This window comes from Meriones unguiculatus, chromosome 8 (assembly GCF_030254825.1).
Source record: "Meriones unguiculatus strain TT.TT164.6M chromosome 8, Bangor_MerUng_6.1, whole genome shotgun sequence".
NCBI lineage: Eukaryota > Metazoa > Chordata > Mammalia > Rodentia > Muridae > Meriones > Meriones unguiculatus.
In genome coordinates, this window is record NC_083356.1 from 13,051,421 (window position 1) to 13,077,803 (window position 26,383).

The 26,383-nt window shown below is 46.4% G+C and overlaps 2 protein-coding genes and 1 long non-coding RNA gene across 6 annotated transcripts; 1 reads left to right on the plus strand and 2 right to left on the minus strand.

Moving 5' to 3' along the window:
• Positions 1 to 7,896: 7,896 nt before the first annotated feature.
• Miox (myo-inositol oxygenase) lies at positions 7,897 to 10,543 on the minus strand. 2 transcript variants are annotated; one of them, XM_021638923.2, is made up of 10 exons: positions 10,398 to 10,543; positions 9,858 to 9,938; positions 9,546 to 9,626; positions 9,244 to 9,406; positions 8,996 to 9,063; positions 8,771 to 8,880; positions 8,615 to 8,682; positions 8,482 to 8,531; positions 8,288 to 8,400; positions 7,897 to 8,178 (listed from the first exon to the last, which is right to left on the minus strand). In XM_021638923.2, exons 1-10 carry the CDS (start codon positions 10,410 to 10,412, stop codon positions 8,070 to 8,072), a joined length of 858 nt encoding a protein of 285 aa, XP_021494598.1. In that variant the 5' UTR covers positions 10,413 to 10,543; the 3' UTR covers positions 7,897 to 8,069. The 2 variants fall into 2 exon arrangements, with proteins under 2 accessions (XP_021494598.1, XP_060244813.1); XM_060388830.1 differs by lacking the exon at positions 10,398 to 10,543 and adding an exon at positions 10,270 to 10,392.
• A 7,144-nt stretch (positions 10,544 to 17,687) lies between these two features.
• Positions 17,688 to 22,264, plus strand: LOC132655767 (uncharacterized). 3 transcript variants are annotated; one of them, XR_009593588.1, is made up of 2 exons: positions 17,688 to 18,312; positions 19,533 to 22,264. It is a non-coding gene; the product is annotated as an uncharacterized LOC132655767 (long non-coding RNA). The 3 variants fall into 3 exon arrangements; XR_009593589.1 differs by lacking the exon at positions 17,688 to 18,312 and adding an exon at positions 18,455 to 18,555; XR_009593590.1 differs by lacking the exon at positions 17,688 to 18,312 and adding an exon at positions 18,809 to 18,902.
• Positions 18,557 to 20,831, minus strand: Adm2 (adrenomedullin 2). The gene is made up of 3 exons (XM_021638999.2): positions 20,716 to 20,831; positions 19,794 to 20,116; positions 18,557 to 18,826 (listed from the first exon to the last, which is right to left on the minus strand). The coding sequence occupies exons 1-2, from the start codon at positions 20,826 to 20,828 to the stop codon at positions 19,795 to 19,797; spliced, it is 435 nt and encodes a 144-aa protein (XP_021494674.1). The 5' UTR covers positions 20,829 to 20,831; the 3' UTR covers positions 18,557 to 18,826; position 19,794.
• Positions 22,265 to 26,383: the final 4,119 nt, after the last annotated feature.

The following is a 26,383-nucleotide window of genomic DNA, read 5'->3' on the forward strand; positions in this document are numbered from 1 at the left end:
CTACAGTCTCTTGCCGTTGTTTCCAGAACCTTCCCAGTACCCAAAACAGAAGCCCTGTATCCCTTAAACAGTAACTCTCTTCATCCCTCGAAACCTGTGTTCTGCTTTCTTTTTTTTAATTCTAGATACCTCATAGAAGTTGAATTATACTATAATCTTCCTTTTGTCTCTATCTGTGTGTCTGTCTTTTTTGGTCTTATTTTACATTATATTTTCCACAATCTATCCATGTTATAATGTACCAGAGTGTCTTCTTTTTCTTTTTTTTTCTGAGACAAAGTCTCATGTAGGCTAGGCTACATTCTGTCTTAAATCTATCACCTCTAAAAAGTCTCACAGTGTGCATGGCCCAAGATAGCAGGGCTCCAGATTCTGTCCGCTGAAAAGCAATGTCAGGCCTTACTGGGGATAGGTAGCCAAAGATGACCTTGAACTTCTTCCACCTCTGCCTCCTGAATGCTGAATGGAATTATAGATATGGTCCACCCATCTGCATTGAGGGATTGCTTGTTTTTTTTGGTTGGTTTAGTTTTGTTTTGGGAGGGAGGGTTGTTGCTTTATTTTTATTGGAGTTAGTCAGTCAAGGTTTTCCTATGTAGCACTGGCTACATAGCAAATTACTATGTAGTCATACTAGCCTCAGACTTGCTGCAATCCTCCTGCCTCAGCTTCTCAAGTGCTCGGATTACTGCATGTACTGCCTCACCAGGCTAGTTTCTCAATTTGTCATACAAATGGCTAAGTACCCATACTGAGGGATGAAGATTTATCAGCAGTAAGCATTTTCATTTCATTATCATAAACAAAACTGCTTTTTCCCTTTGTATTTTTAGTTGTGAGCCTTGTCTTTAATACTGAGCCATCTCTCTAGCCCCTATTCCAGCTCCAAAAGCAGCATTGAGAGGCATGGCCAGCAAAGTGAGCATCACTGCCTCAGTTTATGCAGCTACTTTTGTCATGGAGGTTGAGGGAAGCTGATGGTGTTTTCAGTTTCCTATCAAAAGAGCTTTGGCCTTGGAATCCCTAAAAGGAAATAAGCAGAAACCAGGGGATGGCTTTTTGTTGCCAAAGAAGAAGAGCCAGCATGCAGCCAATAGAAACATTGAGGTGGTGAGGGGCAAGGCTGGAGAGGGATCAAGAAAATGCCAAGCCCCGTTCCTTCCTTCAGGCCCCACAACAGTCCTAGCAACTGGATCCCCCAGAAAAGCCTGACATTCCCCTTGAGTGGGCAGGGTCTGGAGCCCTGCTATCCGCCCATGCACACCTTGGGCCCTTTTTAGAAATGGCATGTTTAGGAAAGAGTCTACAAGAGGCACTGACAGGTTCTGGGGACAATAGTCAGGAGGGCTACAAAAGGAATACTGTATCCAATGACCACAAGCAGAGTGGGAATGGATGGATGTTCAAGAGATGATCAAGTCAGTTACAGTGGCTCAGACTCAGTAGCCTAAGGTAGAAGGGTCTCTAAGGGGCTGGAGAGATGACTCAAGCACTGTCCGTGCTTCCAAAGGACCCGGGTTCAATTCCCAGCACTCACATGGCAGCTCACAACTGTCTGTAACTCCAGCTCCAAAGGATCTTACACCTTCATACTAATGCACATAAAATTAAATAGATTGTGTTTTGTTTTTGTTTTTTTTTTTAAAAAAAAAGAAGAAAAGAGGCATGGGATGGGGATAATAAATCACATTTGTCCACACTAAGTCATAGTACTCAGAGCCTACATGTAGATTTGAAGCATGATTTCCAACCCAAGGAATGAAAGGTCCTTGAAGAAATGGCTGGTGCTAGGAGGTGTGATATATCCTTTGAGGTTAGTTGAAAACCAGGCTCCAAAAGATCTCACATCAGATCCACAGAATGTACCAAGCCCTGCTTTCAGTCTCTAGCACAGAGGTTCTCAACCTTCCTAAAGCTGAGACCCTTTAATATAGTTCCTCAAGCTGTTTGTTTGTTTGTTTGTTTGTTTGAGGGAGGGTGGTGCTGTTTTGGTTTTTCAAAACTCGGTTTCTTCATGTAGTCTGGGCTGTCCTGGAATTCACTTTGTAGAACAGGCTGGTTGCAAACTCAGAGGCCTGCCTGCCTCTGCCTCCTGAGTGTTGGAATTAAAAGGTGTGTAGCACTGCTAACTGGCTCATGTTTTTTCCTCATATTTTTTGAGGTTTTTTAATGTTTTTTTCATTTTTTTAATTAATTCAATTTACATCTCGGTCATAGGACCCTCCCTCCTCCCCTCCCAGTCCCACCCTTCCTCCCACATACTCCCTCCGCTATTCCTCAGACTAGGGGAACCCCCTACCCAGACACCCCACCTCTGGTAGGGCAGTCCCATCAGGGGGAAGCGATCAACAAGCAGGCAACGTAGTCCATGTCAGAGATATCCCCCACTCCCCTTCATGTGGACCCACATGAAGCCCAAGATGGCCATCGGCTGCTTATAATCAGTTCCTCATGTTGTGGTGACCCCCAACCATAAAATTATTTCATTGCCACTTCATAATTGTAATTTTGCTATAAATCGTAATGTAAATACCTGACCTGTAGCCCCAAAGGAGCTGCTACCCACAGGTTGAGAGCCACTGTTATTACTGCAGAAACAAACGAGGTCTCCAGAACCTGTGCTGTTTAGGAAAAGTGACTCTGCGGTGGGGATTGAGTGACAGATCTTGACAGATTGAGGCCATCCTGGATCTCTTACGTGAACCCTAAATGCCACCCTAAGCATCTCAGCAGCAGATAGCACCTGTCCACACCTAGAAGACCTAGAACACAAAGACAACCGCAGGTTAATAAGAGGTGCTGGAGCCACCATGCGCTTCGAGAAATGGGCAAAACAAACAACCAAACAAGCAAACAAAACAAATAACCAAAGGAAAAACAGTTCTTCCCAAGCCCTTGTTTTTCAATAATGAATTTCTGGGGTGTTGTTGTTGATTGGTTGGCTTCTGGAGATGTGAATGAAACCCAAGATTGGGAACATACCAGGTCAGCTCTATGCAGCTGAAGTACATCCTTAGGATTGCTGTTTCTCCTTTTTCTTTGTTTTATTTGAGATAGGCCCAGGCTGGTCTTGAGTTCACCTTATAGCTGAGATTGGTCTTGAACCCCTTGATTCTTCTGCCTCTACCTCCTGAGGTCTAGGATTTACACTGTTTCCCTCCTCTCTCTGTCTCCCTCCCTCCTCTCTCTCTGTCTCTCTCTCTCTGTCTCTCTCTCTGTCTCTCTCTCTCTCTCTCTCTCTCTGTTTTTTGTTTGTTTTTTGAGACAGGGTTTCTCTGTATAGCCTTGGCTGTCCTAAACTCACTTTGTAGACCAGGCTGACCTCAAACTCACAGAGATCCACCCACCTCTACCTCCCTGAGTGTTGGGATTACAGGCATGTACCTGTAATCCCACATGTACCACACCCAGCTTCTCGTCTCTTAAATATTGTGTGTATGTGTGTTTAGAACTTAAAAAGTATTACATTTATTTGTTTGTAGTGGGTGGTACATGCATGATGGTGCTTATGAAGGGGGGGTCTCCTCCATAATATGGTTCTCCACCATAGTGTTCCAACAATTAAACTCGGGTCTTCCTGCTAGGTGACAAACAATTTTGCCAGGTGAGCCATCTCACCACTGCTATTAAAAATTACCTGAAAGCCGGGTGTGGTGAACATGAGCTGTCATGTGGGTGCTGGGAATTGAACCAGGGTCCTCTGGAGGAACAGTTAGTGCTCTTAACCTCTGAGCCATCTTTCCACCATTTTCATACATACATACACATTTATGTTGTTTTCTCGAGACAGGGTTTCTCTGTTGTAGCCTTGACTGTCCTGGACTCACTTTGTAGACCAGGCTGGCCTCGAACTCACAGAGATCCGCCTGCCTCTGCCTCCTCGAGAGCAGGCGGCGTGCACCGCCTCTCCCGGTTTAAATATACATTTTAATGTATGTGTGAGTAGTTGCACATGTTCACATTAGAGCCTGCATGTGGAGGCCAAAGGACAAGTTCTGGGAGCTGGTTCTCTCCTTCCACCATATGGTTCTGGGGCTCAGACTCAGGATAAGTCTCAGACTCAGCAAACACCTTTAAACCCTGACCCATCTCGGCGCACACACACACACACACCACACACACCACACACACACACACACACACCACACACACACACACACACACACACACACCACACACACACACACACACACACACCACACACACACACACACACACACCACACACCACACACACACACACACACACACACACACACCACACACACACACACACACACACACCACACACACACACACACACACACCTTTTGGGTTGCCTGTTGAGACAGGATGGCAAGTAACCCAAGTCACTCTCAGTTTTGCTATGTAACTTTTTTCGTTGTTGTTGCCACTGCTGTGTATTGGTTTCGGTTGTTATTTTTTGAGACAGGGTTTTTCTGGGTAGCCCTGGCTATCCTGGAACTCTCTCTACAGACTAGTCTGAACCTCAGTTTCACAGAGATCCACTTTCCTCTCCCTTTAGAGTGCTAGGGTTAGAGGCCCAGCTGATATGTGACTTCTGATCCTCTTATGCCTAACCCCCAATGCTGCGATCACAGGCATGCTGTGTCTGGCTTATTTTGAACATTGTAACAGTATTAACCATTTCATCTGGAAACATGGGTTATCTTTCCATTTATTTGTGCACTCTGGCATTCATTTCATTATTGTTTTATATATTTTTCAGTGTAAAAACATTTCTCTCCTTAGTTAAATTTATTCTCTATCATTTTTGTAGCTACTGTAAATGGAATTTTTTTCTGCTGTATGTTTTTTTTTTTGTTTTGTTTTGTTTTGTTTTGAGGCAGAGTATTTTAGGTTGACCTGAAATTCCTGACAGTCTTCTTACCTCTTTTTCCTGAGTGCTGAGATCATAGGCATGAGTCACAGGCCTAGTTGTTTTATTTTCTTTTTCAGATAATTTGTTATTAGTGTATAAAAACCGAGGCCTGAGGGATATAGCTCAGCGGTAGAGTGCTAGCCTAATATGCATGCGGCTCTAGGTTCAGCACCCAGCAACACAGGAAAAGGAAGGAAGGAAGGAAGGAAGGAAGGAAGGAAGGAAGGAAGGAAGGAAGGAAGGAAGGAAGGAAGGAAGGCCAGATAGCTACTGTCCTTCTCTTGATGCTGGGAACTGATCCCAGGACCTCGTACACAGAAGACAGACATTCTGCCGCGGTGCTGTATCCTCAGCCCACCACTCATTCTTAATGTTCATTTATATTTTTGTTTTTGTTTTTATCTGTATAGCAAAAAGACTTTTATTTAAAAATCAAATTGTGGTTCTAATTCTCTCACACCCATGATAGAAGACTACAATGGGTATATTATTTTTCCCCTCTGTGGAAGTCAATAATCTTCAGAATTGCCTTGGTGGTCAGTGTAAAAGGCAGAAAGAGTTGCAATATTCTCAGTACTGACCACTTCCATAACCAGATGTGTGTGTTCTGTAGGCTAATTCTCTGGCACCAGATGGGAGCCTACTAATTAGTAGGCTCCACCCCATCAATGTGTCACTCTCTTCAGATCCTACTCACACCTTCAAGGTTGTTTTGTCCAGATATCAATCAAATGTAGCCTTTGGTTTACCAGAACAGAACCCAAAGACTCATTCTTACTATTATTATTATTATTATTATTATTATTAATTATCCTCCTTCTCCTCCTCCTCCTCCTCCTCCTCCTTCTTCCATTTATTTCTATTTTGTGTGGACAAGGGGAGGAGGCTGTGGTGTGCCAAAGTACATGTGGAGGTCAGAGGACAGTTCACAGGAGTTGGTTCTCTCCTTCTGTGTTGAAATCAGATTGTCAGGCTTGGCCACAAGGCTACACCTGCTGAGTCATTTCACCTGACTGTTCATTTATTTTAGTTTGTTTATTAAAGTCTAGCTCGCCAGCCATGGTGGCGCATGCCTTTGAACTCAGCACTTGGGAGGCAGAGGCAGATGAATCTCTGTGAGTTCGAGGCCAGCCTTGTCTACAGAGTGAGTTCCAGGACAGCCAAAATTATACAGAGAAACCCTGTCTTGGGCTGAAGAAAGGGCTCAGAGGGTAAGGGCGCTTCTGCTGGCTGCTCTTCCAGAGGTCCTGAGCTCAATTCCTAGCAACCACATGGTGGCTCATCACCATCTATAATAAGATCTTGTAGCCTCTTCTGGTGTGCAGGCACACATGCAAGCAGAACACTGTAAATGTAATAAATAAACCAAACTTTCTGTTTTTCTTTTTTTAAAGAAACTCTGTTTCAAAAAAAAAAAAAAAAAGAAAAGAAAAGAAAAAAGAAAAGAAAGTCTATAACTCAGGCAAACCTTGAACTCATGGTCCTTCTGCCTCAGCCCCTTGAGTGCTGGAGTTATATCTGTGCTGGAGTTATATCCTATGGGTTTCTTGCCACACTAAATGGCAACATATTCACTGGAGACTCTTGAAGACATAGCAAAAAAGCCCAGGAGCCACCCTGGAAGCTTGTCTGTGCCTCTGGTCAGAAATGGGAACATCAAGGGGCTGAAGTACACCCAGTATACTGAAAGCTGTAAATTCTTTTCTTGTTGGTTGGTTGGTTTTTAAAGACAGGGTTTCTCTGTGTATCATTGGCTGTCCTGGACTCGCTTTATGGACCAGGCTGGCCTCAAACACCCAGAGATCCTCCTGCATCTGCCTCCCTGAGTGCTGGGACTTCAGGCATGTGTCACCACACCCGGCTGAAAGCAGACATAAATAGGCCATCTCGCAAAGATGCCGAGGAACCAACGCATTGGTATATTAATGAATTAAAGGCAAACATTTACTGTTCTTCCTAAGCTCACAGCTCTACCAGGACACACAGGAGGGAGTTTCTCTGCTGAAGTGTTCCAACCGATGAATGAGGAAGGCTTCCACCATCAAAGGTAAGTGCTGCACCCTCATTTTCTTCAATTCTGAGCACCTGAGAGCAATCTGACCCCCATGAATCTGGTTAGTCACATTCACATGTTAACAAAAAATGCAGGGAAATGTCAGACACAGGGGGAAGCAAGCAGGAAAGCCTTGCAGAAGGGAATCCCCTAAGACCAGGGACTCATTTTCTTCAGAAACAACTTCTAGAGGACTAAGGGAAGCCTTCGAACCGAAAACAAACAAACAAACGAAAAACAAAACAAAAGCACATCTTCTGGTTGTGTGTCACAGTGAAAGATGAAGGTATGACTGAGTGACCATTCATGGTACATGATGGTCAGTCACTGGCAAGCCCACATGGAGCTCCGTCTTAGGCACTGGGGAGTCCTGTGTGGACGCTTAGGCAGAGATGCTTATATAGCCTACGCAATTAGCTGGCCCCCTTTTCTATTTTTCTGTTTTCTTTAAATAATTTATTTTATTTTATTTTTATGTGCATTGGTATAAGGGTATCAGGCCACCGGAACTGGAGTTAGACAATTGTGAGCTACCATGTGGGTGTTGGAAGTTGAACCCGAGTCCTTTGGAAGAGCAGTCAGTGCTCTTAAAAGCACTGAGCCATCCCTCGGGGCCCTCTTTTTTTTTTTTTTTTCTGTTTTTGAGACAAGATTTTCTCTGTGTAGCTCTGGCTGACCGTGATCTACCTCTATAGACCAGTTTGGCCTCAAACTCAGAGATCTGTCTGTCTCTGCCCATCAAGTGCTGGGATTAAAGGTGTGTGCCACCAGGCCTGGTTTCCCCATCCCCTTTTCTGTTGAAGGAAAACTTAGTGTCTGTCTCTAGAATTGAGGGGGGAGAGTGAGTTGGATGGCTCTGACACGGCACCAGGAGGATAAGAAGCATTCTCCCGGTACTGGCATTCCTGTGCTGGGTCCACCTCTGCAACCACAACATGTCTCGGCCCCAGCAATGAGTCAGCTTTGCAGTCTCTTTCAGTCTTTATTGATACCCAGCACAACTGACCTCTACCGCCATGGGTAGGGACTGTGGGCAGGTGTATGGGGCCCCGAGCAAGGCTGGAGCAGAAGAGTATTGCTCTCGATGGTGTCTAGCCCAGCTGCTGGTTCAACAGTGGGAGGGTATCAGGAACCATCACCAGCACAGGATGCCCGGGCAGTACTTATCGATCAGGCCCTGATAGTAGGGCCGCAGGCTCTCCACATCTGGTAGGTCAGGGCACTTGGTGTAGAGGTCAAACTTGCTGCAGACATGGGCGGGGGGGGGGGGCAGAGGGACAACGAACATCAGAAAATATCCTTCTTCAACCACAAGACCGCTGCACTGCCCACACCCCTTGAGGAACCACGTACTTGAACTCTTGCACCCAGGGCAGCATGTCCAGATCCTGCTGACTGCACAGCTGCCGGTAGTCGCCACCCGTGTGCCAGGGATAGAAGGAGTGGAATCGGACAATGTAGAAGGCCTGTGGGAGCCACACCATCAGGCTCAGATCTGCCAGACTAGCTGACAGGCTTCTGACTGGGCCCTCCCTCCCTCCACCTACCTCTGCAGGCAGGGAGAACTTGTTGAACTTCATCATCTGGTATAGGTACTCTGCAAGAGAGATGGTGTTATAGCCGGGTGCCCAGAGAGGCAGACCTCAGCACCATCTGCGCACGGTCCCCAGCTGTCCTCACCATCATGGCCCCAGGACATAAGGACGTTCTCAAGTCCACAGTGGGGCTGGTACATGCCAAGTTCTGTGCTGCGATGATCAAGAGATGAGAATGTGAGGGACTGGGGCTGTGGTCCTGAACTGCGGTAAAGTAAAGTGGGGTACTATTTCAAAGTACCTGTATTGAGGATCCTGGAGGTCAGGATTGTCCTGAAAAGTCGAGTCACGGAACACCACAGAGCCCTGGGGACGGCAGCCCACAGGAAACGTGTCTCCGACGACAGCCCACTAGGAAAGTAGGTAAGGACAGGCAGCTGCGGGTAAGGTGCAAACGGGCCTGCTTCCCGCATAGTGCTAGAAGCCCAGCGCTGAAGCCGCCCCACTCCCCATACCTGGCCTTTACCTGAGGTTCCCCCCACAGAGCCAGGACCTTTCCCAGATCATGCAGAAGTCCGACCAGGTGGAACCAGTCTGTGGAAAAGGGACATAAAACCTAGAAGGGATAAAGGTGGGCGGAGCAGGATCTGGACTGAATTCGAGGAGCCCGGGGATCTGCTTCCTCAAGGTGGGGCCTGTGGGTGAGGATCAAGCCTCTTTGGTTTCCTTCTAGGGCAATGATAGCACACCTTCCACCCCAGCTGTAGAGCATACCCTTGTCTGGGTGGGCTTTTCGGATGCCCTCCGCAGTCTGGAATGCGTGAAAGGAGTTGGGGAAATCTACGTCTGGGTCCGATTCATCAACCAAATTATCTAGCATGTCCACAGCCTCCATGACGGTCATCCTCTTGTAGGAGAAGCTTCCAAACTGGATGCGCTGGTGAGAAAGGAGAAGTCAGCCATTCTCCGGGTCCCACAGATGGGGCCACAGAGCAGGGTCATTCTGCGGGTACATTGGGCCAAAGGCAAGGAGGCTCCCGCCCTCAGAGTCTGCGTTAGGAGCAGGAAACGTTTACCTTCCTGTTGACAAAGTCCACCGTCTGGTGAGTGTGCATGAGCTTGTAGGTGGTGAAGACGCGATCCAGCAGTGGGCCTGACTGAAAGCCAGAAGCCAGACAATCAGCGCAGGCTATGTGTCAGACTGGCCCAGCACACTGGAGCCCACGGCCTCCCTTCCTGCAGGCCAGGCCGCACAGGTATATGAAGTGGAATGGGGCTTCCCAAAAAAACCCTCCTTAGAGCTGTGGGAAGAGGAAGGGAGCTCTCCACAGGGCTGGACCAGAGACCCCGCAGAGAAGATGAGGTGGGTGGGGCAGGGGGTCACTCACGGTATAGTTTCGGAAGCTGTCCTTGCTTTTGGTCAACTCTGGGTCCACATCAGGTCGATAGACCAGGGAAGGGTCTGGGCCCTGATGGATAGGAGTTTGACCCATTTCACCATGAGCCAGATCCATAACGAAAGAGGACATGACATCTCCAAGAAGCTAACATGCTAAAACACCTCATCCTACATGCATGTCGGCTTAACCAGGCACCAGCCAGCCAGTGCCAGCTGATGCCTACTTCTAAATCATGAAGAGATAATAATTAAGAGACAGCACCCTCCCCACCACCCATCCGATATTCCTGCAGACAGAAGGTAATTTTAGAAGGATGCCTGACTAGACAGGGAGTCTGGGGGAGGGGGCTTCTAACCTCTACCCCAGCTGGACCACAACAGGAAGGAATTAGGTCTGCGACCTTCACTGCGGCAGGGCTAGCAGGAACCGGACGAAGAGGTTAGCGCTGTTTCCTCTTCCACTGAGGGCAGTAGGGCCCATGGCAAGGGCCTGCGGAAGCCATTCCTGTACTGACCATAAGGCACTCACCACATCCACCTTCATCCTGAGAGGGAGCAGTAACCAGAGGGCAAAGCTTGTAGCTAGGTGAAGTCGGCAGGCAAGACGCCCTTTATATAGCCACGGGTTATGTAACTGACCGGACAATGCCTATCTCCTTGGCCTTGACGTTTGGTAATAAGTGACCGTCCACCGTCCTCCTGGCCTCAGCAAGTTAATGTATCAGCACAGAAGCAGAGTCCCTCAGCCCAGCCCCCTCCACCTTAATTTCTTCCTCCTCTGTCCTAGAGTGACTGATGCCTCGTTGGGACCACAGAGGTCCTCGTACTCACAGAGAAGCACTAAAAGAACCAGAGGTGTTAACCACACAGGGGCATCCCTTCAGTGGAGGAGATAAAATCCAAATACCCGCGTTCCACCCAGAAAGCTGAGAGGGGGTTGCGTTAAGGACCTGGTGACCTTTTCGCTATCTGTGGAGACAGACCTAACCCGCCTTTTGCTATAGAGGCAGACCTCATCCAAACTCCCCAGGATGATTACCCCAGGCTCTTCCCTCCCTGGACCATTACCCATCCTTAGGGGAGCTGTCACATGTACTTTCTGGCCTGCTGACCTCTATGCTATCAATCAGAGACCACACACTGATTTTAGGCCACTTAGCTATAGAAGCCATCTTCCGGCTCACACATGTGGTACTGAGTGAAAGACTTTCTGTGTAGTCACGCCTAAGCTTTATTGTGCTGCACCTGAAATTGGACTGACTGAATTGTTTGTTGCTTGGAAACTTCTTCCTGAATTGTACTATGTTTTAAATATGCTGACAATGGACCGACTGAAGAGGTCTGAACTGGGTTTCATTCTTATCACTACTGTCCGCATGGACATCCACCCATAGGGTCCCTGTCAACTGGCTTCAAAAACATAGAGCACAAGTCCCTAAGAGAAAGTAAGAAAAATTTTCTTTAAATAGAAACTAAGAGTTAGGAGCTGGGTGGTGGCGGCACACGCCTTTAATCCCAGCACCTGGGAGGCAGAGGCAGTTGGAGGTTCAAGGCTAGCCTGGTCTAGAGGGCAAGTTCTAGGAGAGCCAGGGCTACACAGAGAAATTCTGTCTTGAAAAACAAAGTAAAAAATAAAATAAGAAATTAAGCGTAAAAGAAACTTTTATTCTCTTGAGTAATTGTTGTCTCTAAGGTTTATTGCCTCTGTCTGCTAACCTAGGCCTAGTTCTGGAAGCTTCTAGCCTTCGTACAATCTAACCTAGGCCTAGAGCATTTTCAGCCTTTGAGACTTACTGCTTAATAGGCTCACCCTTTCTTGTTCTTACTGAGCTCGTACCTGGCTGGTTCAATTCAGCAGTTATGGCTCAAACTCCTTTCTCAGCTGACTGATTCAACATGGCTTCTCTCAGACTCTGCTTGGCCTCAAACTAACGCCAGCAATCTTTTCTAATTGTATGGCTTCTTCTCATCTGGTCTTCACTTGAGTTCTCTCTCTGCAACCCGACTCTCTATTACTGTCCTGGTAAAACTGCCTCCTCTCTCCCTCTCTCTCTCTCTCTCTCTCTCTCTCTCTCTCTCTCTCTATTGCCCCTTAAGTAGCTTCCCTTTCCTCTCTCTTCTCATGAAAGTGGTGTGTATCCTATTCTGTCAAATCTCTGGTTTGTCACCTTTTCTGCCACTCAATTAGACATCACTACCAAACATGGGTGCTTCCTTCTACAAACTAACTTTACCTTCATTGTTTGGGCATGTACCACCACGCCTGGATCTAAGCTTTGCTTTACCTGAAACTCAGATCTGCTTGCCTCTGTCCCCTGGATGAAAGGCGTGTTTGTATTCCAGCCAGATCACACAGACCTAGAAGATCTTTGGCTATGATCTCTTGCCAGCCTGGATCACACAGACCTAGAAAGTTTTTGGATGTGATCTCTTGCCAGAACAGTCATGTTCTGAATTAAAATTCCTCTGCAATTAAGGGTTAGGGAAACTTGCTCCTCCCATTGAAAAGGGTCTCAACCTTAAAGTGAGAGAGTGGAACTAAATATGGGCCCTTCTCAGTCCTCTGAGACAAAGCATTTTTTTACAACTATTAAAATATCTGTTAAGATCCAGAGGAGCAGCCACATGATGGTAGTGTATACCTTTAATCCTAGCACTCCAGAGGCAGAAGCAGGAAGATCTCTGTGAGTTCAAGTCCAGCCTGGTCTACAGAGCTAATCCCAGGACAGCCAGGGATACACAAAGAAATCCTGTCTTGGAAAAATCAAAAACAAACAAACAAAATATTCAGAGCTATAGCTCTGCAACTTCATACACGGAGGAACTATAGTAAAGAGAGCTCATAAAAAGGGGAATAATACAGTCCCTGTCAATTATTTTAAAAAGAGGGTTATGCCAGGCACACTGGCACACACCTGTAATCCCAGTACTTGGGGAGGCAGAGACAGACAGATCTCTGTGAGTTCGAGGCCAACCTGGTCTACAAAGTGAATTCAGGAAAGAGAAGGCTACACAGAGAAATACTGTCTTGAAAAAAACAAAGAGGGAGAGAGAGAAAGAGAGAGAGTTGGTTGGTGTTTGTTTTTTCCTCATAGTGGGAATACTCAATACTAAATGTCCCTTCATAGGAATTTTTCCCCCTAATAGCAGGAAAAATTCAATATCAAAGGCCCCTTCATGGGAGAAAAAAAAATCAAAACAAGCCCCATTTTAGTACAGAAACAATGACAACCAGGGCAGAGAGCACTGAGCCGCACTGTTTATGTTGTCAGAGGTTTTAGTCATTCAGTATTTAGAGGCTGTTCTCTTCTCTTGGTCATCTAATAAATGCTTAAATGATTGCTTAATTTTCATAATAAATAAACTAAAAAAACCCAACATTCGTAACTTTGACCTGTATCATTAGGTACACTCTGATCTGTTTGACGCTACTGAGGGTTTGGTTCTGCTCCTCTAAGTTGCTTTCTGGAAGCTCTCAGGTAAATTCTATAAAAATGTAACACCGGAAGCAGAGCAGGTTATTAGCTTATTAAGTAATGTGACTGCCAAGGCACTGGCTCAGGAAATAATCTCTTACTGATGAAGAGCATACAAAAATTATTTTTTCACTAAATAAAACGCAGGTAAATTATTTGTCCCACACTGTTAATAATTGACAGGTCACATTAACATGTTACTCAGGATCTACAGATAATTATCTAAAATATTTCCTTTTTAAGAATTTCTAAAAGTACCTTACGGGTATTGCCTAAAGTTACATGTAAAAATCCTATAGCGATCGCCCTTAATGCTTTTGTAGGTGGCTCTTCAAAAGGACAAGGAGCTCATGCTTTATATACAATGTCCACATGCTCCACACAAAAAAAGATTGTACTCACTCCAGGTTATACAGCTCAACCATCTAAACTCACTGTAATCAGCTTTTAGTCGATGCTTCCCAGCCATCGGCTACTTTAATCGACTCTGCTACCTATCTAAATTCAGATGGCAGTTTATTGGGGGGACTAAAGAAGACTTGGTGTCTTCCATTTATATGGGTAGATTTAGAACCCCGGTTTACACATCCTCATCCAAAACGGGTATTGTTAGGGAATATTAGGGCTCAACATTAACTGAACTCATATACATATATATATATATATATATACACACACACATATATATGTATATATATATATATGAGCATATGAAGGATAAAGATGCACTGAGGATGGAAAGTGACCTCACTTGAGAGAAAAGGTGTTGCAGGAGGATTGTGGATGTAGAGAGGATATAGTGGAGCTGGGTGTGGTGGCGCAGGCCTGTAATCCCAGCACTCAGGGAGGTAGAGGCAGGTGGATCTCTGTGAGTTCAAAGCCAACCTGGTCTACAAAGTGAGTCCAGGACAGCCAGGGCCACACGGAGAAACCCTGTCTGGGGAAGGGAGGAGGAGTTGGATATAGTGGAATGATATATTTGGAATGAGATACTTGAAAATGGAGTCTAATTAAGAGAGGTTGGAATGGATGGGACATGAGTAGTTTGGAGATAGAAATGGAAAGGAGACAAAAGTGGAAAACATTCTCCTTTGGCTCAGTTTCCTTGCTTTAAAATAATAGATAGATAGATAGATAGATAGATAGATAGATAGATAGATAGATAGATAGATCCATCCAGAGCTGGAGAGTTGGCTCAGTGGTTAAGAGCATAGGCTGCTCTTCCAGAGGACACGGGTTCAATTCCCAGCACCCACAGGGCAGCTCACAACTGTCTGTAACTCCAGTTCCAGGAGATCTGACACCTTCACACAAACACACATGCAGACAAAACACAAATGAACATGAAATAAAAATTAATAAGTTATAATAAATAAGTAAATCCAATCGTGTTGAAACATGGCGGTAATACTGTCTGTCTCAGTACATACAGTAATACTGAACTGCCGGCATCTCTGCCTCTAGAAAACGCTGGCAGGAAAAACCTGCCTAGGAGGAACGTTAGGAACAGCTGTGGCTGTTTTTTTCTTTTTCCTTTTTTTGGTTTTTCTAGACAGGGTTTCTCTGTGTAGCCCTGACTGTCCTGGACTAAATTTGCAGACCAGGGTGGCCTCGAACTCACAGAGATCAGCCTCTTCTGCCTCCCGAGAGCTGGGATTAAAGGCATGTACCACCACCGCCCAGCCACTGTGGATGTTATAATCAAGGCAGAACCTATAAAATTTCTTAGTCTTACTGAGCCCTCTGTTTGTTATTTATATGTTCTTTTTAGACTAAGGAGGCAACAGCAAAATAGTTTGGATTAGATGGATTTTCATATGCTGGCACATTTCAAAGCTTATATTCAAAAATCAACTTAAAGATATATGTGTAAAACTGTAAAATCCTAAGCTTATAAAAACCACTAACTGGTGATAAACTGTTAAAATATAAGTAAGACATGCAAATTAAAGGTCAATCACCTTCCTTTTTTTTTTTTTTTTTTTTTCAAGACAGGATTTCTTTTAATTGTGTAATAGTTCTGGCTGTCCTGGACTCACTCTGTAGACGAGGCTGGCCTTGAATTTACAAAGATCTGACTGCCTCTGCCTCCTGGGTGCTGGGATTTAAGGCATGCACTGAGCATCAGCATGATGTCTAACGATATGCGTCCAAACTACACTACAGGCAATGCCTCTCTCTAGTCAGCTGCAGAGCACGGCCCCAGGCATGGCTCGAGGGCCCGGAAACTCCAGGGAAAACCCATTATATCATATCTGAAACTTAACTTTGTCAAATAGTTTTCTTTTTTTATCACTCAAAAAATAGCTCTTTATTTCTAGGACGCGCATTACAGTCAAATACTAATAATGTACCTGCTTATTAACAAAGGATTTGAGAAATTTTAATATTAATCCTGTTACTAAAATCCCTTACTATTCACCGAGCCACACTATTGTGGAATGACACCATCAGATAATTAATTGGCAGATAGATAGATAGATAGATAGATAGATAGATAGATAGATAGTGTTTACACCCATCTATGTACTTACATACTATTTAGCTATGATAACTTTCATCTTTTTTTCTGTGTAGCCCTAGCTGTTCTGGAATTCACTCTGTAGACCAGGCTGGTCTCAGACTCAGTGATCTGTCTGCCTTTGCCTCCTGGTGGTAGGATTAAAGGCATGTGCCACTATCACCCAGCCATAACTTTAAATTATTTATATATATATATTTCACTTTAAAAGATAATGCTTTTTCTGCTGCCCCAAAAGCATTTTCCCTAAAGGAGATACAACCTAAAATAAATGTTAAATAAAAAGAAAGATCCCAGTGTTCTAACATTGAGGTCTATGCTCAGGTCTTTTCAGAAAATGAACAAAGACCACCAGACAAATGAAACATCTGAAAGCAGATGACAAATCCATCATAAGCAGATGTCCCAAAAGTGAGAATAAACTGACAATTTGGGGGAAACATCAGGACTTTAACTCATCAAATTAAGACTTGGGGAAAACAAGGACTAACCCAGAAATGCTACTGTTATGTTTAACAACCATTGCATGTTAATCATTTTTTTCTTTGTTTTTGATTTTTTTTGAGACAGGGTTTCTTTATGTAATAGCCCTGACTTGTCCTGGACTCACTTTGTAGACCAGGCTGGCCTCGAACTCACTTCCTCTGCCTCCCAAGTGCTAGGATTAAAAGCATGCACCTCCACCACCCGGCTGATTCCCTACATCTTATCCCAGGAAGAAAAACTTGTTGAAGAGAATCTGTGAATTATAGGTGAGCAGAAGAAATTACTATAGGCTGGGGATGCAGCTAAGTAATTAGGTGCTTGTCTAGCATGTACCAAAGCCTAGATTAACTACTGCAAAAATGAGGAGCAGCAAAGAAGGAGAATCATACTTGTTAAAATGATAAAGACTTGAAGACTTTATTAAGACTGTCACAGTTGGGGAGTGTGATCCGATACAATCAAGACAGATGGGTATTTACTGCCAATGGTCAGAGTAGGAAGCTGCTGGGACACCAGGCATAGGAGGACTCTTCCTGAAAGGGATACATTGGATTTTCCCCCACACCACCACCCACAGGGTTTCTCTGGGTAGCCCTGGCTCTCCTAGAACTCCTCTGTAGACCAGGCTGGCCTTGAACTCAAAGATCTGCCTGCCTCTGCTTGAGTACTGGGATCAAAGGCATGCATCACCACTGCCATGCTTCATCTTCACTGGTTTCTTGCTGAAGGCAGGAAGGTGGCCAGATATCAAGGTGGAAGACGGGCTTCTCCACAAGTTGATTTAGTAATTTTGTTTTTGCAGGGGTGGATATTAAACCAAAGGCCTCACAGAAGCAAGGCAAGTGCTCTACCATGACCTCAGGACAGCCTGAGGTCTGGCCAAGAAGGATGGTGGGCTTCTGGGCAAGGGGCTCACATAAGCCAGGATTCAAGTCCTGTAGAGGCTCTTTATAATGAAGATCCAGCAGACAAAAACAGCTTGCCTGGAAAATGACATGCTTGGAGCAGGGAAGAGGTACTGGGAGGGTGAGACTCCCAGGTTAGAAGCCAATGAAGTTGTTCTGACATTAAGTGGGTTCCCTAGGCAGCTGCAATGAGCCACCAGCAACCCCTTCACAACCTAACAGGTAAACTGCAACCGGCCTTTTCTTACCTACCTTTTCCACGCGTTTTCCTCCATCTCTTCCCAGTGAAAATCAGCCCTAGGAGGGTAGGGCTGGACTCTCCAGTGTCTTCTATGTGCTACATGCTCAATATACACTGGTCAGGATGAGGGTGAGGGTTTCTTGGAGAAGGCTAGAGTCATGACCTTCAAAGTAATCAAAGGTGGGTGCTGGTATCTGAATGGGTTCGTGAGGACAGTACAACTTTTGAGTGTAAAAACAGCTAGAACGCAGCCTTGGGGGTAGGGTGGGGAGGGCTGCACAGCCACTGAACCTCTGCATGGGGCCCTCGAGAGGTAGTCAAGCGCAGCCAAGCGCAGTGTGGGGCTGGCATCACACCAGATACAAGGGTCATAACTGGCAACCTCCTGACACTGCACAGGATGCCAATAGCCCTCCCCCTTCACAGTTCTGGAGCTCAGGGGCCTTGACCGCTCACGGGATGCGATCTGCAGCAGGACTGGGAGTCCAGGCTGGCAGAATATCAGTGAGAAGAGATATGCTGCTCCTGAAAGAGAAGGTATCTTGTGCTGAAGAACAGACCACACAGGCTTAAGAGAAGTGCGAGGTTGGACCTTGCCCAAGAACCAGGGTACCTAAGAGGTTCTGGCAAATCTGGGTCGTGGAGACAGTTTTTGTCTGTCCTCAGCTCGTTCTCAACTCCTCACCTTTACTCCAGGACCGCCAGGTCCCTCTGCCTGCCACCTCCTGTTGCAGTTCCTGCTCTGGCCTCTCTGTGCACAGCACAGGGTTTTCTATCCTAGCAATGCAGGCACCAAGCTAAACTGTGCCCGCGAGGTGAGTTACCTGAATCATACAAACCCAGTAAACACAAAGATGGGAACCCAGAGGGGTGCTTTCAGGATGATCCTAACTGGGGACCGTCTGGTCACTGAAAGGCAGGTCTGACTCTGAGCATGAATACTGTAGTCACTGGGACATGCGGACGACCTCAGTGTGACGGCCTATAGATCTGGAGTAACGAAGTGCTGCTACCAGGGAGAGGGTGAGGGTGGCGCGTGCAAGAGCCATTACTACTTGGTAAGGAACAAACAACTCTTTTTGGAACCCTGTTGCTCTGACAGGACAATTGCAAGGTTTGGGTGAAATAACACGTGTAAAGACCTTGTACCAGGAACCTATTCCCAGGTTGTGATTAATGGCTCATCCTTCCCCTTCCCCCCAACCTGACTTTTGTTTGTTTGTTTGTTTCCTTTAACAGAGTCTTTGTAGCAAAGGCTTGTGATTTTGGTCAGTTTGGTTCTCCTCTTGATTGTGATTTGTGGTCCATCTCCCCTTCTTGGACTCTTGGCTGGGAACAAAGGAATAAGCTGTCAGATTCTGCTGTCTCTACTCCTGATCCTGCTGGATGTCCTCATGGTTTGGGGGTGGGTAGGATGCAGAAGACAACCTTGCTTAAATGCCTCTAGTTTTCCTGACATAGGTTTTTTTTGTTGTGGTGGTTTCCCTTAACTCGGGATAGTTTTGTTTTTGAGACAAGGGTTTGCTACACAGCCTACACTGGTCATGAACTTGTTATCTTCCTGCCTCAGCCTTCTGCACCTCTGTGGCACCACCTTTTGCTCAGGGAGAGGTCATACTATGCCTTTTTGAGATGGGGCACTTTGTCTTATCCCCTACCCCAGTCTGAGGATAAGAAGGTTTGTCTCTGCTGTACTTGATCCCAGAATGTCTCGGGAGTCCCATCACCACCATGGCCTGGGCTACAGGTTGGCAACAGCCACGGGTTGTCTCTTTTCTGACTCTGCCCCTAGGGACCATAGCATATAGCCCTTCTTTCTGCCCCTCCTGTCCCAGGACACAAAAGGAATGGTCATCATTCCAGAATAGGTACAGAAGGGTACACTGCATGAGAGCGTGGCCACAGCTTTAGCCCACAGCCAGGCTTTAATTTCCAGTGGGGGGAAGGGGGGTCACAGGGGCCAGCCTAGCCTTTCTCTTGCTCCTTCCTAGGTGGGGCTGTGTTTAAGACTCTAACTTTTGCTCTATTTCTTTAGGCACACTCCTTCTTTCAAGTTCTTTGTGGCACGTGGTACCGTCAGCGCTTCCTCCAAGGACCACGAACGTGCACAGTTCTGGTCTGCAACAGGCCCCTGCCGCTGCCAGTTCCACAGCCCCGATCCACATATGCTCATAGGTTTACTGTATCCAAAGCCACGAAAAACTGCTGCCAGCAGGAGCTCCAGAGAACCGGGCCAGGGTGTGGAGCTCAGCTGCAGCTCTGGGACAGCACTCCAGGCCAAACGGCTAGGACCCACCTCAGCCGTAACTGTGGGGGCTGCTGGGATCCACTGGAGCTGAGTCCCGCCGGCCAGCGGGCCGGACAAGCTGCCACAGGCGGTGGCTGAGATTCTGGACTTGGCATGTGCCCAGTACGCAGCCCACCCGAAGAAGCTGGGCCTGGGGTCTTCGGGATCCCAAGTGTCGCTGGGAACCTGGCTGTCGTGAGCCACCACCCTGATGCAGATGAACCACGGCAAGGGCCGGATTGCCCCTTCCCTGTGGATGGGGAGCATGACGAGGCCGGAGTGAAGGGTGTCCAGGGTGCAGGCCACTGGAAGGAATCTTGGCTGGGGACTCTCTGAAGAAGGGGAGGGAAGATGGAAACTCAGTGGCCTAGTATAGCCTTCCAAAGGCCCTTAAACCCATTCACTTCTCCTTTACACAGTCTGAGGGCCCTGACAGGGGAAGCCCGCAGCTTCCCTAAAAGCCTGGCCTAGGACCAGGGGAAGCCCAAAGCTTGGTCTCCAACCTGAAGACTGAGAGGGGCAGCCCACCACCCTTCCAAGCTTACTGGCAGCTTGGCCATCTCAGTAGCCCAAGTCACATGCACTATTAACAGCACCGTTCTGGGCAAAGGTCCCCAAGTCACTTAGGCTCTGTGTGCACTGCTCTAAGAATTCAGAAAGACCCCCGCACCCTGGGTTATTCCCTTACGTGGTCGGAAGCCAGCAGGCCTGAGAATGCATTTAGCCTCCCTTCCTCCCGAGGAAGGGCTATTGTATAGGGGCGGGGGTTAGGGTGGGAAATAAGTACTCCAAGCAGAAAGGAGCAAAGAAGAAAAAGTCCACTTGCCTTGTTCAGGCAACACCGAAGGTGCGAGGGTGGCCCCTGATGTGGGAGATGAGCTCTAGAAAAGTTAGGTCCCCAAGAGGAGGCTGGTCCAACCCTTGTACTCACCTGGATCTGGAGAGCCTCAGTCCCTTGGCCAGGCCGCCAGACAGCGTGCCGGGGAGCAGGTAGAGGAGGCTGATGCAACCGAGGGTTACCGTGACCATCAGCAACTGGGCCATGGCGGGCTGAGCTGTGGAAGAAGAATGCGGCGAAACCGGCAAATGGGTTGGAGGAGGGCAACTCTGGCCTGGAGCCAACCCTCCTCGCCCACCAGTTAGGGAGCCCTTCTCCACCCGGGCACCCGGGTCGTGGGAAGATTGGTTGGTACCGGCGTCTGTTGTCTGTCGGGGCACAAGTCCCGAGATTTAGAGACAGCAGGCGGGGCTGCGGTCTGTTGGCAGTTCGCAGAGCACGCAGTGGAGCCTGTGGGTCAGGTAGTGGTCTCCAGGGATAGCTCGCCTTCTGGGGTCCAGCGGAAGACCAGCTTGGGAAGCACTTCCAGCGCTAAGTAGTCTTTGGAGCTGAAGGCGGGGCTCGCCGCTGATGGGGCGGGGCGTCCTCCACCCGGGTGGGCTGCCTTAGCCAAGCTCTCTTAACAGCCACTCCTGCCTAGCAGGAAGCAGTAAAGCCACAGGGGGTCACTTCAACGGGTCCATCCCTGCTGGGCAATGCTCAACAGCTGGCCAGAGTAACTCGGGGGGAGGGGGGGAGTACCACACTCACTCCTGGTACTTTCTGGTTCCTGACATTCCCAGAGACTAGTGGGGCCCAGTGACCAACGGGGCAGAAAGGTGAGTGCTGGGATAGAGTTGGGTTCTGACTCCAAAGGACATCCACCTGCTACCTCTTCCTGAAGGCCAGGAGCAGGACTTGGTTGCCCAGCATCCGAGGAGATAACGGCAGATTACTGCTGGCTGCCTTCTTGTTTCCAGACAGGCGGTTCCTCACTACCAAATAATTGTAATACAAGTACAAAGAGAGCCCCACCACCACCACCATAGCAGTATTCTGGGTGACAGACTCATTCCTCTTTTCTGCACACAGTATTCTCTGTACGTGTACACACATGCACAAGTGAGTAGTGTGTGTGTAAGCATAAAGACGTTCTTTCGTATGGTGGGACATACTTGAATATGTAGATATTCTGTGAGTTGCTTTTTTTTTTTATTAGCCTCTTCTCCCCCGCCCCCATCCCTCTGCCCTGGGGAATGAACCAGGCAAGCACCTATCACAGAGCTACATCCTCAGTTACCTTGTTTGCCTTCTTTGTTGAGGTGGGGTCTTCCTAAATTACGCAGGCCATCCATGAACTCCCTCTGTAGTCTAGGGAGGAAGTCCACCTGAAGTCTTCCTGAATCTGCCTTTTGAATAGCTGGGATTATAAGTCTGCACCACGAGCCCAGCAACTGGCCTTTTTTTTTTTTAATGCCTCTACATGCCTCCTTTTTACTTATTTTTATTAATCTTTAGTGTACAAAATTATGGATTTTATTATGACACGTTCATAAACACATTATTGTACTTTGCTCATATTCACCCCATCGGTCCTTCATCAATTTAAATTTCAGTGATTTTCAGATTTTCCACAACTAAAACCCCTATCATCGTAAGCTCATATATATGCTTTGTGTGCCTAATTGTTCTTCACAATGCTTGTGTCAATTCACCATCCACCCATAATGGATCCTGTGCCATTGATTCTTAGCATCTTTGTCAGCCTGATAGAACTACTACTTCTTCTTCCTCTTCGTCATCGTCGTCCTGTTCTTCTTTAACACTCCTGTCACTGCTGTAAGCATTTCTATGACTGCAAGAACATCTCTGTGACCATCTGTATTTCCTCTTCTATTTCACCCTGTCTCTCTGTGGGGCTTCCCCAGGACTTGGTCATTCTGTCCCTCCTGCTGAACATACATGGGCACTCAGTAAACATTTGCCAGGTGAATACATAGAAGAGTGTTGAATGCAAACCGTGCTGAAGACCTTGCTTTACCTTCTGGTGAAAATATTGACAGATAATCACCTGTTTGCTTATTTCCGTCAGTTTTGGGAAGAGTGTTTTGGTTTACATTAAAGAAGAGCAGTGCTGAGCATCCTGGCACATACTTGCAAACCAGCACTCAGGAGGATCACTAGTTATGACTAGCCTGGGCTACATAGCAAAACCCTGACCCCTTCCACCCAAAAAAGAAACAAGCAAAACGAGGCCAGGGAATGTGCCTTTGTGGTAGAGTGCTGTTCTGTGTGTTCAAGGTCTTGGGTTTTATCCACAACCCCTTCAAAAATAAAATAAAATGGTGACCCTGAAAGCAGTTGAACACGGAACTGAGGCCAGTGTTAGAAGGAGTTTAAAAGGAAGGGTGTGGAGGCAATAGGAGAGACAGGTCAGGGAAAATAGCAAAGGAAGTGACAAGAAGGTTGAAGATCTGAACACAGCCTTTCTATTTGGCAGTGCAGGAAGCTGTTGAAGAAAAAGGCTAAAGCGTGGACATGCCCAAGGTAAGCTGCCTGTCTGGATGGAGGTGTCTGCCTGTCCAGGAGGCCTTCAGTTGGTGGGCCTAAGCTGGGGGCAGGCTGGAAGAGCTTTGGGTTTTTCAGGGATGGTTAGGTTCTGAGAACTGTTGTAAACATCATCCAAGAGATGAAGAGGCTGTGTGGCCGAGTACAGCGTGCCAACTCCAAAGGGACAGCGGGAAGAGGTAAGCAGAGGGTGCCTTCCAAAATACAAATCCTGTCATGTCATTCATCTGCCAATGGGTGCAGAATACATTCAGTGGGCTGGAGAGATGACTCAGTGGATAAAGGCATTTGCCACCAAGCCTAATAACTTGTGTTTGATCCCCAGAACCCACATAGTGGACAGAACTGACTCTTAGAGGCTGTCCTCCAACTTCTACACACATGCCATGGCCCAGAAAAAAAAAAGTATGCCTTGAGATCACTTAATCTGTGCTAGCTGGGCATAGTGGCACATGCCTTTAATCTCAGTCCCTGGGAAGCAGAGGCAGGCAGATCTCTGTGAGTTTGAGGCTGGCCTGGTCTACAAAGTCCAGGACAACCAGGACTCTGTTAAACAGAGAAACCCTGCCTCAAAAGAAAAAAGAAAAGAAAAAAAAGAAGACTAACCTGCCATTTTACTGTGCAGCACTTAGCCTTTTTTTTTAAAATAACTTATTTTATTTATTTATTTATTTATTTATTTATTTATTTATTGAGACAGGATCTCACTATGTAGCCCTGTCTACTGTCTGGGTGGAATTCACAGAGACTCGCCTCCCAAGTTCTGGGATTAAAAGCCCTGTTTGAATTTAACGTGCTATTAAAGAGCAATATAACAAACAGCATCAATATGCCTTGGATTTCTGATGCAACCAGCTTTTACTGACTAAACTAGCACATAGCTTTAATCTCAAATTATATATTCTTCCCTGCCTGGGACCCAGAGTAATATATATGTTGTTGTAATCATTCGCTGAAAATGGTCAACAGTTAAAAGCAACCTTATACAATAAATACCTAGTAGAAGCATTGCCAATATGCGGATATAGGTTGGCTGCATTTGTTTGCAGTTTTTGTTGACTAATCTGGGCTACTTGGGAGCAATGATATTGATTCTTCCTTGTAAAAACTTTTTACATTTTTCTGTATAGAATGTCTCATTCCTTCCCTTTGTTAGGGACGGATGGAAGACACGGGAAGAGAAGTGGAGAATTCAAATTTGAGTTCATTCTTGGTCGAATGAATTCAAGAGGAAGTCTTTGTTCTCAATCCTTAATGCGTTTAAAAAAGAAAAATGCACTTAAATTCTGTCTCTATCAATGTTTGGGTTTTGGCCTTTGTGTTTATTCTGCTCCTTTTTTTTCTCCCACTGTGGTCTGATAATCACCTATATAGTACATCATTTGACATCTGTTGTATACAATTGCCCATGTGGCCTTCTGGGAAGACCCGAGCACCTTCTAAATTTACCTTTAGTTGTAGAAGTTGTCTTTGGGAGTACTGTGCAGGCTGGCAGAGACCCCAGCACCTCTGATTATTGAAACGAGGGGTGAGGAGTAGACAAGAGTTTTCTGGGGGAGTCTACGCTGGGGTCATAGGGTTGGTTGCTATTGGCAACATTGGGGAAGACTTTAGACTGGCAATTCTCAACCTTCCTAATACAGCTCCTCACTTTATGGTGACTGCCAACCATAAAATTATTTTCATTGCTACTTCCTAACTGTAATTTTGCTACTGTTATGAACTGACATTTTCTTGGGGGCAAAAAGGTGGCAACTTCATGAAGAGATATTGTTTCAAGGTATAAATTTGAGGTTTGATCCCAATGGCAAAACTTTGAAGGAAGGCAAAGACTGGGTGCGGCCGGGGAATGGATAGGGCACAGTGGCAAGTATGTAGGGAGAGGCAATTGTCTCTGGAAGGAGGGACAGATTTGGGGTCTATCATATGATGGGTATACTTTTTTTTTTCTAGGAAAAGCCAACTCAAGCCTTAGCTCACCACCCCCTAGACACAGGAAGTAGGTTCAGAAGATGGAGGATAGTGAAGACCAAAAAGACTACTGCCTCTATATCAGCAGGCTAGGTAGTACATTTCAGAGTGGCGAGGGCCATTGTGTCACTGCAGGCCACTCTGCTCTATGGGGAATCCATCCATCTCAAGTTGAGGTATCCTTCATGGGTCACTGTGCCTTGTTAGGTCTGCAGGATGTAGATGGTTAAGATAGTACATAGCTGGGTTAGATATGAACAGTGAAAAATTGAGGCAGCAGTCTGCAAGATGACAGGCATTTGGAGACACACATAAGTGTAATGGTTGGGTGAAAGGACAGATGGAGAGCACCAAGGAGCCTATAGGTTAAGGAGGGTATCCTCTTGGAGGAGGCCTGAACTGGTTGAAGAGAGGAACTTCTAAGACTACAGGTCCCTGGGAAGAAGAGGCCAATGCCAGGTGACCTGGAAATGCAGTGGTGAGGGTGTTCAGTTTAGTGACATGACACTTGAGGATAGATTGAAAAGGACCCTTACTAGGATCGAAGTTCTTTTAGGTAAGGACACTGGGCCCCAATGGTCATGGGGGCAATGGGGCACAGGATCCTTATAGCTTCTAGGAGAGGCAAATTCTGGGATTCAGGCACCAAGTCAAACTTGTAAGCCACCATTGCTTCACTTAATGGTACAATGATGAGTTTTAGTGATTGGCAGAAGCCAACTCAAGGAAGTTCGTACACAAGTTATAAGCAGAAAGGAAGATTTCACAACCAACCTGGCAGTGGCAAGGGAGAGCTGGGGCTATGTTTCTGTGCACAGAGTGTTCCTAGAAAATTCTTTTCCGTTTATCCCTCATTTATTTATTTGTTTGTTTGTTTGTTTGTTTATTTATTTCAAGACAGCTTCTCTGCAAAGCCCTGGATGTCCTGGAACTCCAGGCTGGCTTCAAAGTCAGAAGTCCGTCTGCCTTCTGCTTGCCTTTTCCTCCAGAGTTCTGTGATTAAAGGCTCACACCATCACCATCGGGCTCATCCGCCTCATTTAAAAAAGACATTTTCATTTTTATGGGTATGAGTGTTTTCCCTGCATTCATGTTTGTGCATCATATACAAGCAATGCTCCCCAAAGCCAGGAGAGGGCGACAGATCCCCCTGAAACCAGAGTTACAACGGGTGGATGCTGGGAATCCAACAAAGGTTCTCCCTGCTGCAGTAAGTGTCCTTAACTATTAAGGTATTTCTCCA